Raw genomic sequence first — 14,499 nt, forward strand, 5'->3', positions numbered from 1 at the left:
GGAAACCTGGAGGAAGAATGGAGAGGCACACAATCCAAGATGCTGGAAGTCCAGTGTGAAGTTCCCACAGTCTGTGTTGGTTTGGGGAGCCGTGTCATCGGCTGGTGTTGGTCCACTGTGCCGTCCACTCAACGCAGCCGTCTACCAGGACATTTCCAGAGCACTTCATCCTTCCTTCAGCAAGCAAGCTTTATGGAGATGCTGACTCCATTTTCCAGCAGGATTTGCACCGGCCCACACTGCCAAAATAACTTCATTTTCCAGCAGGATTTGCACCTGCCCACACTGCCAAAAGAACCAAAACCTGGTTCAATGACCATGGGATTACTGTGTAATTACTGTGTGATTTCATGTAATATTCTAATTTTCTGGGATTTTGATTTCGTGGGTTTCATAAGCTGTAAGCCATAATCATCAAAATTATAACAAATAAAGGCTTGAAATATCTCACTTTGCATGTAATGAGTCTATATAATATATTAGTTTCACCTGTTAAGTTGAATTCTTGAAATAAATAAACTTTTTGATGATATTCTAATTTTATGACCAGCACCTGTATTGTTGAATAAAAAACACTTTAAACCCAAATGTCAAAAAATTTACTTGAATCAATGAACAGCATTAATAAAGCCCCAGTCTTACAGATCATTAACTAAAAAAAGTTGTTTTAGGGTTTAGTTACTCTTTAAAGTAGTTAAACTCATGGCAAAATGTGACTTTGACCTGTACTAAAATTTGACCCCCCACTGAGCCCGGGTTCTCCCAAGGTTTTTTTTTCCTCCATTAGGTCACCTGATGGAGTTTTTCGGTTCCTTGCCACTGTTGCCTTTGGCTTGCTCAGTTGGGGATATTTGGGGATATTTAATTTAATTAATCAATCAACAATACTATTGATCAGCATTACAAAACGTGGACGTTTTCCACTAGAAACAAACATTAATGTATTATTTTAATTTAATACTGTGAAGCTACTTTGATACAATCTGTATTGTGAAAAGCACTATATAAATAAACTTGACTTGACTTGACTTAAAACATCATATAGGTCTTATTCAAAGTGGAGCCAGCCACACCACATACCTAGGTAATATGGTAAGATAATTATGGAGACGATGGCTAATGAGATCAAATTTTTTTCTCTAATTGTGGACAGCACCGCTGATGTCTCACTTACCATTGCAACTGTGGCAGTACACAATGTGGAAGTTAAAGAATATTTTATGGGGTTCCTTGAGTCTGAAGGATCTACTGGAGAAACCCAATCATCCCTCATCCTAAAGACACTGTAGGAGCTCAACATCTCTTTTGAAGATTGCATGGGGCAGTCGTATGATAATGGGGCAAATATGAAAGGAAAAAAAAGAAAGGTGTCCAAGCCAGACTGCTTGAAATCAACCCAAAGGCCTTGTTGTGCCATGTGCAACACACTCTTTAAACCTGGTGGTAGCGGATGCTGGAAAAAGCTCCCCAGAAGCTGCTGCCTATTTTGGTTTCACTCTTTTCTCATCCTCCACACAATGTTGGCCTAAGCCCTATTCGGACGGGACTAGTTTCACAGGGGGACGTTAGAGAAATATCTGTTTCACAGACGTACTTCGAGATTTTAATCCTGTCCGAATCTACCATGTCTGTCTTTTTCTCACACGACCTCTGTAAAAATTCCAGAACAAATTACCTACTGTTTTTCGTCAAACTCGGCGGTCCTCAGAGAAATCTAATCCCGTCCGAATGCGAATGTCTGTGATTACCGGACATTTTTTTTCCAAAACGCTTTTTCTTATGTGTTTTGGTCAACGTGAACTGCCATACAATCTCTCGCTATCGCGCCGGTATTCAAGTTTCTGCTTTTTGCGCACCGATAATGGATGTATGTGTTTGGTAGCCTACACTGCGAAGAAAAAATAAAATAAAAAATGAAATCAACAAGAAGAGCCAAATCACGTAAACTGTTAAGACTGGCTACTGTAATATCAGTTGTAAGATTACTTTCATTTCTGCACTTAATTACATAACGTGTAAATTATACAAGTTAAAACTTTTTATTCCGGTGGGTTTATTATAAGAACCCAGTTCTATGAAATCATGATGATAAGTCTATGTTTAGTTTTTTTTATACTACAATTTTTATAAAAGGTTTACAAAACACTAAATACGTTAGGACGTTTTACTTTAGCCTATATTTCAAAGTGCTTAATTTTAAAAGTACTTAATTTCAAATGACCATACGCAATCCACGCATTCTGAACACGTGATCTTCTGCAATGCCCACATGTAAAACAGACACTCCTACCTCGGTAATAAACACGGAGATGTTAGTCCCGTCCGAATCCGTACATGAAATCACAGACGTAGGTTGATAAGAATTGTAACTCAAACGTCGTTTGGAAAACTAGTCCCGTCCGAATAGGGCTCTATTCTAAAAAGCTTTGTCAACCTCACTCTGAAATCCAGGACGGAGACCCGATAGGAGAGTCGAGTGAAGAGTGTGGAAACTGTGAGGTACCAGGCTGCCGAAGTTAGGGATGCCCGTCTACAAGTGAAGGAGAAAGCCACTGACCCAGGGGTTAAAACTGAGGCACACACTTTAGCTGAGGAAGTAGGGGCATATCGCTTTGCCATCTGCACTGTAGGATGCTGTGACATCCTCATCCAAATACATCATGTCAGCAAATGAATGCAGTCAGGGTCCATGCAGCTGGATGTTGCTGTCAATCTGCTGACGGAAACTGAGCCCTCCCTCAAGAGCGAGATTCGGAGCACAGGGAAAGCTTTAAATACAAAAACTAACATCTTAAAATCAACTCTGCACTGCACCAGTAGCCAATGAAGAGGAGCTAAGATAGGCGAGATATGCTTCCTCTTTTTATCCCAGTTAAAAAACCAGCTGCAGCATCCTCTACCAGTTGTAAACGTGATAGTGAAGACTGGTTTTTCCAGCATATAAAGCATTGCAGTAATCAGGAGGACATGATGTAAGAGGGCTCTGGGGCCTCATTAATAAAACATGCATATGCACAGATTTGAACTGAGTGTGCGTTGAACTGTGGGGTCTTCTCCTCTGCAATTCCCACAGTAAACAAGGAACTACTGATCAAAAGGGCATAGTCAACATATTCCGCTACAGTCTCTAGAAAAATAGCTCTCAGGCATCAGATTAATTAGTAAATCATTTAGTCCATTATGAAAAATGCCTTTTAAGGCCTCATCATTTCAAGGTCACTAGTACCTTAGTCCTTGACAGAGGCGAAGGAGATTTCTGGGACTTCTGGGTTCATGGCTGGTCGTATATTCTGTACCGCTGCCTGGAAAAGGAGCAGATGAGGACGATGGCGTAGAAGCCCAAGTGTAGTTTATTTACATTTAATATGATCCAAAAATGTGAAACATAAACCATGAACTAAGCCCAAAATATAAACATGAAGTTGTACTATAGACTTGACTTTAAATGACTTTGCACATGGAACAGCTAAACATACTTCAATACATGGCCAAACACAAGGGCTTAAATACAGGACAATGGGACAAATCAACCGATGACAACACAATAACAGGACCACGAATCTTTAGGCTGTGTTCGACTTGATGCAGTGCTGTCTAGATGGATCTGCGTATGCCATCAGAGTACGCGAGAGTGATCCGAGAGATGACGGCGGGCTCATTCTGAGCAGCTTCTCTCTGATGACGACACAGCTGTTCCACGATTGGCCGAATCCACCGCATGACAGCGATCACTTATGCTGTGCTTATGTTCAACAGTATTCTTGTACACACAGGCGCTGTATTTAGCAGTGCATAAAGTATCGAATCAAAGTGTTTCTGTTGCTTCATGAAAACTTCTGTGAATTTGCCTCTTATTGCATTTAATCAACTTCATCAGTAATAAAGTACGCAAACGCAGCATGAGCATCACAATGGGTTTCAACTCTCCGACTGCTATTAGTAAATCTCACCGAAAAAAAGTCGAACACACCTAATGAGAACATGAGACAAAGATCACATGAGGGTGACAGGGAATCACATGACATGAACCAAACACCAAAATAAAAGACATTAAAACACATAAACAAAACCTAAAAAAGACGTGACATTACTCAACGTGTTCATCTTTGGACTATAGATTTACTGCGGATGAACTGTAATGTACTGCATTTGTACTATAGATTTACTGCGGATGAACTGCAATGTACTGTATTTGTACTGTGTTTATATTTCCTTATATTCTACAGTTCTTAATTTTACTTCAGTTGTCCTTCAGAATATGATATGTTTTACCCATAATTGATTACTATTAACATTTGGGAAATTAATTAACAATCACACATGTACCAAACATCACATACTTAAGCTATTCAGTAGCTACACATAATGACATGAACACGGAGTGACTGAAAAATGAAATATCTGAGTCCTCTTGGGAGGGGGATCACGCCCCTCTGTCTTACATGTACCATCCTCAGGCCCATTTGTCTTGGGTTGACTGCGTTGGAGGAGGCCTAACTGATACGATCATCGATGGAAGATGACTAGTTAGCTCAGTCTTACTGGTGCCACATGGACAGGGTCTCTGGTTTTGATGGTCCTGGAGTGCTGATTCCACTTGAGTTCTGCTTCTTTCTCTGTTCTGTACAGTTTTGACATAATCTCTGCCTGTTTTGCTCTAATATCATACATTTGTTTTCAAAATACATTATTTTCAATAAAATAAGCATTTACATTGATACATCTAAAAGAGCTGTCATAAGTGCATATTAGACAATGAATAAACATTGTACGTAGAAAGCGCTTTGTTTATATATTAAGTGTTCTTTTAAATTGTTAAATAATGAATACCAGACCACATCCAATAACCACTTACTGGGGGTTCAGATATCATAATTATGAAATGCATTTTGAAAAAATGTAATATCCCAAGTATATGTTTCTACCTGCAAATATATTCCCATAATTCTTGAAATGTATATTAATCTAAGTCATGCACAAGATCTACAGAGCAGAATATTTGTCTTAATACTGGAATGTAGTACATAGGAATCTCTAATTATTATTAATACTATTTTGAAGGAAAGCTTTCTTCTCTTTTCTTTTCTTTTTGAAATCTGCTTCTGCTTTTGCTCTACCCAAGTTTGTCTGACCCATTACAGCACTGCAGTTCGCTCTCCTCCACAGGCGGGGAGCTTCGGAGAACATGCCGGTCTCGCTGAGTTATAGACATGTTTGTAGAAGCCCTGCGGAAGGTGGAGAGGCGGTTACGAAAGTTCTCTCCAGAGAAGAAGTAGAGCATTGGGTCAAAGCATGAGTTGGCAGCAGCCAGGCAGAGGGTGATGACCACAGACTTCTGCATATAGTTAACCTCCTCGCAGGTAGCGTCTTTGCGGGATTTAAAGTGGAGATGCAGCGTGCGTTGTATATGATAGGGCATAAAACTGACCAGGAAAGCCATCATCACCACAACGATCATCCGAATGGCCTTGTTCCGTGTGTAACGCTGCTTGTTCACACCGTTGCTGTTTCTAAGTAGAGTGCGCAAGATGCCTGCATAACACATCAAGATCACCAGGAAAGGTATAATAAAACCCACCACCAGGGAAAAGTAATTCAGCATGACTAGTTTATCTAGGCTGCCTGATGTTTCTGGTGGTTCGAAACACTTGGTTTTGTTTGTCCTTGGATCGGTATGCTGACCAGAGAGGAGGAAGGGTGAACTGGTGGTGCAAATAAAGATCCAGATGCCCACGCAAACTACCCATGCCTTCTTCTCAGTGGCTAGCCTCAGGTTCTGCACCGGGAACACGATTGCTAGGAAGCGGGTGAAACTCATAGCCATCATGAAGAAGACGCTGCAGTAGAGGTTCACGTACAGCGCGTAGGAGCTCACCCGGCAGAGAAAGTCGCCCAGGTTCCACTGGCCTTTGTTGATGTAGTAGAGCACCCGCAGGGGCAGAGTGCTGACACACAGCAGGTCCGACGCGGCCAGGTTCAGCATGTAGATGTGGAAGGCGGAGGTCTGGCGGTAGGTGCGCAGGAGCACGTAAAGGGCAAAGCCATTGCCCATCAGCCCAAAGACAGTGATGATAGAGTATACTGTAGAATAGATTTGGTTACGGAAGTCATCAATTGATGGACACTCTGAATTATTAAACGTAGGAGATGTTATGTTCTGCGTAGCCATTCTTGCACTGGTGTCTGAAATAAGAAAGAAAGAAAGATTTTTCAAAATATAAATAATCAATTCATATAACATTGATAAGTGCTCAACGCTTTTTTCTCAACGCCAGCCAGGGCCAGTGGTTCAAATTTACACTGGCCAATCAGAGCAGAGTAGATCAATCACAACAGACTGGGCCATCTGACCAATCAGAGCAGAGTAGACCAATCACAATAGACTGGGCCATCTGACCAATCAGAGCAGAGTAGACCAATCACAACAGACTGGGCCATCTGACCAATCAGAGCAGTGTAGACGAATCACAACAGACTGGGCCATCTGACCAATCAGAGCAGAGTAGACCAATCACAACAGACTGGGCCATCTGACCAATCAGAGCAGAGTAGACCAATCACAACAGACTGGCCCATCTGACCAATCAGAGCAGAGTAGACCAACCACAACAGACTGGGCCATCTGACCAATCAGAGCAGAGTAGACCAATCACAACAGACTGGGCCATCTGACCAATCAGAGCAGAGTAGACCAATCACAGCAGACTGGGCCATCTGACCAATCAGAGCAGAGTAGACCAACCACAACAGACTGGGCCATCTGACCAATCAGAGCAGAGTAGACCAATCACAACAGACTGGCCCATCTGACCAATCAGAGCAGAGTAGACCAATCACAGCAGACTGGGCCATCTGACCAATCAGAGCAGAGTAGACCAATCACAACAGACTGGGCCATCTGACCAATCAGAGCAGAGTAGACCAATCACAACAGACTGGGCCATCTGACCAATCAGAGCAGAGTAGACCAATCACAACCGAATGGGCCATCTGACCAATCAGAGCAGAGTAGACCAATCACAACAGACTGGGTCATCTGACCAATCAGAGCAGTGTAGACCAATCACAACAGACTGGGTCATCTGACCAATCAGAGCAGAGTAGACCAATCACAACAGACTGGGCCATCTGACCAATCAGAGCAGAGTAGACCAATCACAACAGACTGGGCCATCTGACCAATCAGAGCAGAGTAGACCAATCACAACAGACTGGGCCATCTGACCAATCAGAGCAGTGTAGACCAATCACAACAGACTGGGCCATCTGACCAATCAGAGCAGAGTAGACCAACCACAACAGACTGGGCCATCTGACCAATCAGAGCAGAGTAGACCAATCACAGCAGACTGGGCCATCTGACCAATCAGAGCAGAGTAGACCAACCACAACAGACTGGGCCATCTGACCAATCAGAGCAGAGTAGACCAATCACAACCGAATGGGCCATCTGACCAATCAGAGCAGAGTAGACCAATCACAACAGACTGGGCCATCTGACCAATCAGAGCAGAGCAAGTTGTTTGAGAATGAGAAAATGGTGAAAATGAAAGATGCATGACTTTGACAAGACTTTGATGCATGTAAACCTGTAGTAGGAGACTCCAAAACAAATTAGAGGCCTTTAAAATATCATAAAGGGGCATTTTAAACAAATACATTCTATAATAAAGTAAAATTATGCATAGCATGATGTGTGTGTTCGTGTATATGATGGTAACACTTTACAATAAAGTTGTATTTGTTAGGATAGGTTACTGCATAAGCTAACATGAACAAACAATGAAAAATATAGTTTTTCAGCATTTATTAATCTTTGTCAATTCCGATACAGGTGTTCATTTCACTCATGTTACTTCACTGTACATTAACTAATGCTAACAGTAGAGGTCGCGTTAACCAAAAATCTTCCATCATTGACAGAATTTTTTTAGCAGTGACGTAAAAATCTGAAAGCCGTCCCTCATTTTGCCAGATTACTCTGAGAGTAATGTATTGTAACCTGTAACTGTAGTTTTCACTCCTGTCCACTTGGTGGCGAGTGCAAGCTCTTGCTGAAGTTAATGGTCAACGAATGGCTTTTCTGTTTACAAGCGACTAGGACAAGGACACAGGTAAAACCATCTGAAGGGGTTAAGTCTGTGATTGGTGTGACCAGGGACATCTTGGAATAGGCAGAGGAAGAAGTTTTCCAGATGGTACAGATGGTGGACAACCAGAATGAGACTTTTACCGCCGCCGTTCCCGCGGCGGCAAAATTGGGATGTGTATTTGCTGCCTTTTACCGCTGAGTGGCGCTGTAATCACAGACTTTGAAAAGTGTCAGTTTATTCTCTTTAATGCCGTAATCTGCCGCGGCAGTAATCTGAGCTGAGGTCACAGATAAATTCAAGATAAATATTGTGGTTAAACGAATTCAAATTCATTACATTTAAACAAAGTAGACACACGTTAACATTGTGTGCCCAGTTTTTCTATAATTTAGAAAGGCTATGTCAATAGGTTACTTGTCATTTACTTCGTGTTATTTTAATGTGTTTGTAGATTTATTAACTGAATCATAACAGTGAAATAAATTAAACGCATTTATTGGCCGCGCACATGGCGGCGCACATAGATGCTGCGGCTCGGTGCTGTCTCAGTTGGTGCTACAGTTTGCGTTGTTTTTTCGTGTTTATATATGTCCTGAGTGTTTTCTGTCAGGCCAATAACATCTACGGTCGGCACGATCTCCTTAAGATAGGAGTCTGTTATGAACAGAATATTACAGCCAAGTTTCTCTACACACACAATATACCGGAGGAGATAGCACGGCACCCCGGCTCCTCGTGGATTACCATCCCCGCCGGAAAGAGGCGAAGGCGGCGTCGAGAGAGGAGGCAGAAGCGGGGCTGCAGGGCTGGCCCACTCGCCAGGCTACGGAGGCAGCCACTTAAACCTCCGCTTCCCAGCCTGTTTCTCGCTAATGCTCGATCACTTGTCAGCAAAATGGATGAGCTGAGGCTACAGATTGCAACCAACAACACCGTAAAAGATTGCTGTATTCTGCTTTTCACAGAGACCTGGCTTCACCCACTTATCCCGGACTCGGCGATGGAGCTAACAGGCTACACCGGGCAGCGACAGGACAGGACGCAGAGCTCCGATAAGAGCAGAGGAGGGGGGCTGTGTGTGTACGTGAATAACAACTGGTGTACTAACACAGTAACTGTGGACAGTCACTGCTCCCCGAACTTGGAGTATGTGTCTGTGAAATGCAGACCCATTTACCTCCCGAGAGAGTTTTCTGTTGTCATGATAACAGCTGTTTACATACCACCGGACACTAATGCTAAAATGGCTAGCAGTCATTTGCATAGCAGCATTATTAGCCAACAGAGTAAATATCCTGACGCTGTACACATTATAGCAGGGGATTTCAATCACGCAGACTTGAAATCAGTACTCTCTCATTTCTATCAACATGTTAAATGCACAACTAGAGGAAATAAAACTCTGGATAAGGTTTACTCTAATATCAAACTTGGTTATAGGGCTAAACCACTACCTCACCTGGGCCAGTCTGACCATTTGTCTTTGCTGTTAATTCCTGCATATGCCCCCCTCAGGAAAAGTACACTCAACATCACACAAACTATAACAATCTGGCCTGATGGAGCCATCCACCGGCTGCAGGACTGTTTTGATAGGACCAACTGGGATGTGTTTTTACATCAAGACCTGGAGATGTTTACGGACAGTGTACTGTGTTATATACGTCACTGCATAGGCACTGTTACCGTGGAAAAACAGATCCGGGTCTATCCCAATCAGAAGCCCTGGATGACTCGGGAGGTCCATCAGCTGCTGAGGGAGAGGAACACCGCCTTCAGGTCTGGTGACCGGACCCTCTACACTGTGGCCCGGGCTGACCTGAAAAGAGGCATCAAAAGGGCCAAGTTGGATTATCGGCGGAGGATTGAGGTATACCTGGAAAGTAATGACAGCAGGCGGGTGTGGCAGGGAGTCCAACAGCTCACCAATTACAAGTCCACCTTAGGAGCAGCTGAGGGTGAGGCCTCGCTGGCAGAGGAACTGAACACTTTCTTTGCCCGCTTTGAGGTGGAACCAAGTATGGCAGTGACACCACACCTCACGGTCCACAGCAACTTCACCTTCACTGAGCATGAGGTGAGGCGCACACTGCAGGCCGTGGACCCGAAGAAAGCTGCTGGGCCAGATGGCATCCCTGGGCGTGTTCTAAAAGCTTGTGCGGATCAGCTGGCTGGAATCTTTATGAGGATTTTCAACCAGTCCCTGGCTGAGTCCACAGTCCCACCATGCCTGAAGTCCTCCACCATCGTCCCCCTGCCTAAAAAAACTCATATTTCCAGCCTCAACGACTACCGGCCAGTTGCACTCACCCCAGTGGTGATGAAATGCTTTGAAAAGCTGGTCCGGGGTCACATTACATCATGCCTGCCAAAAAGCCTGGATCCACACCAGTTCGCATACAGAGCTAATAGATCCACAGAGGACGCCGTAGCTACAGCCCTTCATGCTGCATTGTCCCACCTACAGCAGCAGGGGAACTACTTACGGATGCTGTGTGAAGGTGCTAAAAAAGGCCCAACAACGACTATACTTCCTGAGGGTCCTCAGGAGAAACGACATCACTCAGAGACTGCTGTTATCCTTCTACAGGTGCTCCATAGAATCTATCTTAACATACTGCCTATGTGTGTGGTTCAGCAGCTGCACAGTAGCCCAGAAAAAGGCCTTCCAACGGGTCATTAACACGGCCCAGAAGATAGTCGGTTGCCCCCTCCCTACAATGGATGACCTTCACAGTGCTCGCTGTGCTAAAAAAGCTCAGAGCATTATTAGAGACACTTTCCATCCCGGTCACTCCTTGTTTGAATTGTTGCCATCAGGCAGACGATACAGGACAATCAAATCAAGAACAAACAGATTTAAAAACAGTTGTTATCCAACAGCAATAACCACCCTCAATGCCATAAAAAAAACATTCTTAAAACAATACTATATAGTCAGATTGTGCAATAACTATGACAGAATGAATGGTGGTATGTGTGTGTATCTCCAATAGGATGGGGAGTATGTGTTGATTATTAATGTTTTTATTGATATTGTTTTATTGATGCACTTAACTGTCTGGCACTTTTTAAATTTCGTTGTACAGGTTACAATGACAATAAAGGACTACTAAAATAATTTACCGTAAAATTAAAACATTTTCAGGACTTGCAGTTACTAACCGATGTTAGTCGGTTTAAGAATTCTTTGTTATATTCAGAATTAAATAGGCTTACATGTTGTTATGATTATCAATTGAATTCTTTAATAAATAATCAACCACAATGCCTATTACTGCCGCAGCAAAAATAAACCAGTCGAATTTCAAAGTCGTTCGCGAAATGACTATAGGCTATACCGGGCAAGTGACAGGGCAAAACAGCAGCAACTGCGGCATTTTAAAAGGTAAGTTTCCTATCTGTTTATAAAAAAAAAAAAAAAAAAAAAAACATGGTGCAAGATCTTGTAAAAAAAAACAAAACTTTTTTCATTATTTGAACAAAAATGAGACTGATTAAATATGTAAAAATATAAACAAACAAAGCAGAGAATAAAACAAACTTTTAGGGAAAAAATATAGGCCTATTATGCTACAACAGAATTGGTTAACATTAACGAAAGCAAAATATGTAAAAATACATTTCAAACAAAATAAAACAAAACAAATTTGTGGCCGAGTGGTAGGCTATAACTTACGTTTCAATAATTCAGATGACACGGGTTCAAATCCCGAACAAACATGGGCTACTTTTTTATTATTAATGCAGAGAGATTTGATAGTTCTAAAATATTGCTACACACCATATTGTTTTTTTCTCCTGTAGCCTAGGGCTGCACGATTTGGGGAAAATGTCATATTGCGATAATTGAGGTCAATATTACAATTACGATTGCGATATGCGATATAATAAACAAATGGTTTCATGAGTCAACTTGCTTGGTTCTCAAGGAAAATAAATGCACACACAGATTAGTGATAATCAGCCTAAAGAAAAAAGTTCTTTAGTCAAGAGCAGTGAGTGTTTTTCTCTGTTCCCTTTGTTCTTTGGTTAACTTTAGCGACAGATTATTATTTTTTTTATTGTATTTTAACAAGAACAAAACATAATTTACATACAAGAGTACATATAACCATACATGTCAGGGGTAAGACCAGCCGCTGTCAGAGACGCGGATCTCACACGCGCCTCATTCTTTCATGAGTCATCACAACTCTTCGTATTCATCATAAGACTACTCTTATGTTATGAACAGTGCTTGAAGTGGGGGGAAAAAGGTGCTGGTACTCTCTTGCCTTACTCTCACCGCCTTCACCCAGGGCCGGATTAACAATTTCCTGTGCCCTGGACAACCAGACTCAAGGGCAAGGCCCCCCGTAGTTAGGGGGGTTCGGGGGCATGGTCCCCCGAGAAAATTTGGATTTCTCTGATCTACATATGTGCAATTTAGGACTTTTGAAGGCCAAAAAATGATAAGAAATAGGCTATCTTTAAAACCTTGTCATTAGATTATTTGTCAATACCTGCTCTCTCCTCATCTTTATATTTATTTTTCTCTCAGTCTTCTTATCCTGGACTATTTCTTCCCCTCCTAAAGCTGAACTTAGTCTTTTCATTTTCGTCTGTCAATGACGAAAGTAAACATAAGCTCAACAGATATATATATACGTTTTATGAATCATTTTCTTAGACAAGTTAATTCACTCAAGGCTACCAGGAAAGCTGTAGCCTAAGTCAGTATTGCCATTAGGAACATTCTGCAAGCTTTGGAATTTGAAAACGTCTGTTTTTAAATGTTAAACGTAATTTTAAATAATACAAATTATATATAATGTCATATTCTGTGTTAATTTTGAACACGAACCACGCGCTGTCACTTTAATTCAGCGCGTGCAGCACAGCGAAAATAGACTCGTGTGGAAACGATCGTTGGACTGCTGTATATGCACCGCTCCTGGAACGCATTGCCGGACCGCATCCGCGTGCAGTGCGAAAGTTCTAGTCTAACCTGTTAATATGGGTGCGGAAAAAAAATAAGCTCCGCATACGCATTGCAAACGGAGTATATGTGAAATGGGCGTGACACTGACGCTTTTTCTGTCAGTGGTAGAGTACCGGCTACATGCGAGAAGTAGCGGTACGCAAGAAAACGTGCAGGTACGCTTTGGAGTAAAATGCAGAAGTGCCGGTACTGCGTACCGGTGAGTACCGCCCCACTTCGAGCACTGGTTATGAAGACACTCGACAAAAAGACATTTTGGCATAATTGTGTGTGTTATTGTTCGTTCAAGCTCGAAAGAGAACTGTATTCTGTCATGCTGTTTTGTGCGCACGCACGATATTAGCGCGAGTCTTTCTGTGTGTCACAGTCAGACATTCACAGGCAGCGCGTTCATTTTGGCATGTATGTGTGTTGTTCGTTCTACCACGAAAGAGAACTTGATACTGGCGTGTGTCTATCTGTGTGTGTGTGTGTGCCAGGAGGACATTCACAGGCAGCTCGTTCTTTTATGTCTTATCGCGCATGAATGGTTTAAAAGCATTTGCATTAATAAGTGCGTTAACAGCGCTAATTTGTTTATTTAATATAAAATCGCAACATTTTGCGTCATATAATCGCGTAGGCTTGACATCGCGATTGCGATACGATTAAATATTTTATATTTATAAAATAAAATTACCATTCATTTCCATTTTACATTAGGGACAATTTTTATCCAACAGAATGGCTGAATTAACATCTGCATAATAATAATAATAATAATAATAATAATAAACAGCACAAGGTCTTGTAAAAACACTTTTTTTTTCGACACAATTTCGAGACAGTAAATTGCCAATGTTAAAAAAATAAAAAAAATAAAAAAGAATATAACAAACTTTTAAAACAGAGAAAATAGTAGACCTAGGCTATTCAGACGATAGCTCTGTGGTCAATGCAATAACAAGAGCCTCTCGGAGCTTCAAACGATCTGAGATCGAATCTCAGTGTAGCCGACAGTGTTTATGTTTTTCCGTTCTTGATGCTTAAATATGCATCTGTTTATTAAAGTCAATCATCTTGTTTAATTATCAATTGTACATTAACATAAATTTGCTACATTCCAGTTGAGCCGCTGCAAAGACGACACATCTGATGAAGGAAGACTGTCAGCCGATCGCACCAGAAAATGAAGATGATGAAGCTCGTCTTTAATCTGCTAAATTATTTTTGTGTGTGTGAATCATTCACGAGATTGAGATGACTGACAGTGATACCCGGCCATAGCAACGGAAGACATTTTCCAAAACAGATCGAACAAATCAGAAAAATACTTTCAGTACAGTATTGCTTTCAATTAAAAAATAAACAATGAAAATGTAAAAGAAAAAGAAAATTAATTAAGTTTGAAAACCCATCGCACATTTTAAGATATGAATAAAG

The 14,499-nt window shown here is 41.7% G+C and overlaps 1 protein-coding gene across 1 annotated transcript in view; it reads right to left on the bottom strand.

The window, feature by feature from the left end:
* Positions 1 to 3,333: 3,333 nt before the first annotated feature.
* The window catches only part of cysltr1 (cysteinyl leukotriene receptor 1), a 32,559-nt gene continuing 21,393 nt past the window's right edge, over positions 3,334 to 14,499 (bottom strand). The window contains exon 2 of the mRNA XM_081381953.1: positions 3,334 to 6,183. Coding sequence (XP_081238079.1) covers positions 5,114 to 6,169 — 1,056 coding nt within the window. The 5' untranslated portion in view covers positions 6,170 to 6,183 and the 3' untranslated portion in view covers positions 3,334 to 5,113. The remainder of the gene's footprint in view (positions 6,184 to 14,499) is intronic.

Source organism: Scardinius erythrophthalmus, assembly GCF_964197995.2.
Source record: "Scardinius erythrophthalmus genome assembly, chromosome: 13".
Classification (NCBI taxonomy): Eukaryota; Metazoa; Chordata; class Actinopteri; order Cypriniformes; family Leuciscidae; genus Scardinius; species Scardinius erythrophthalmus.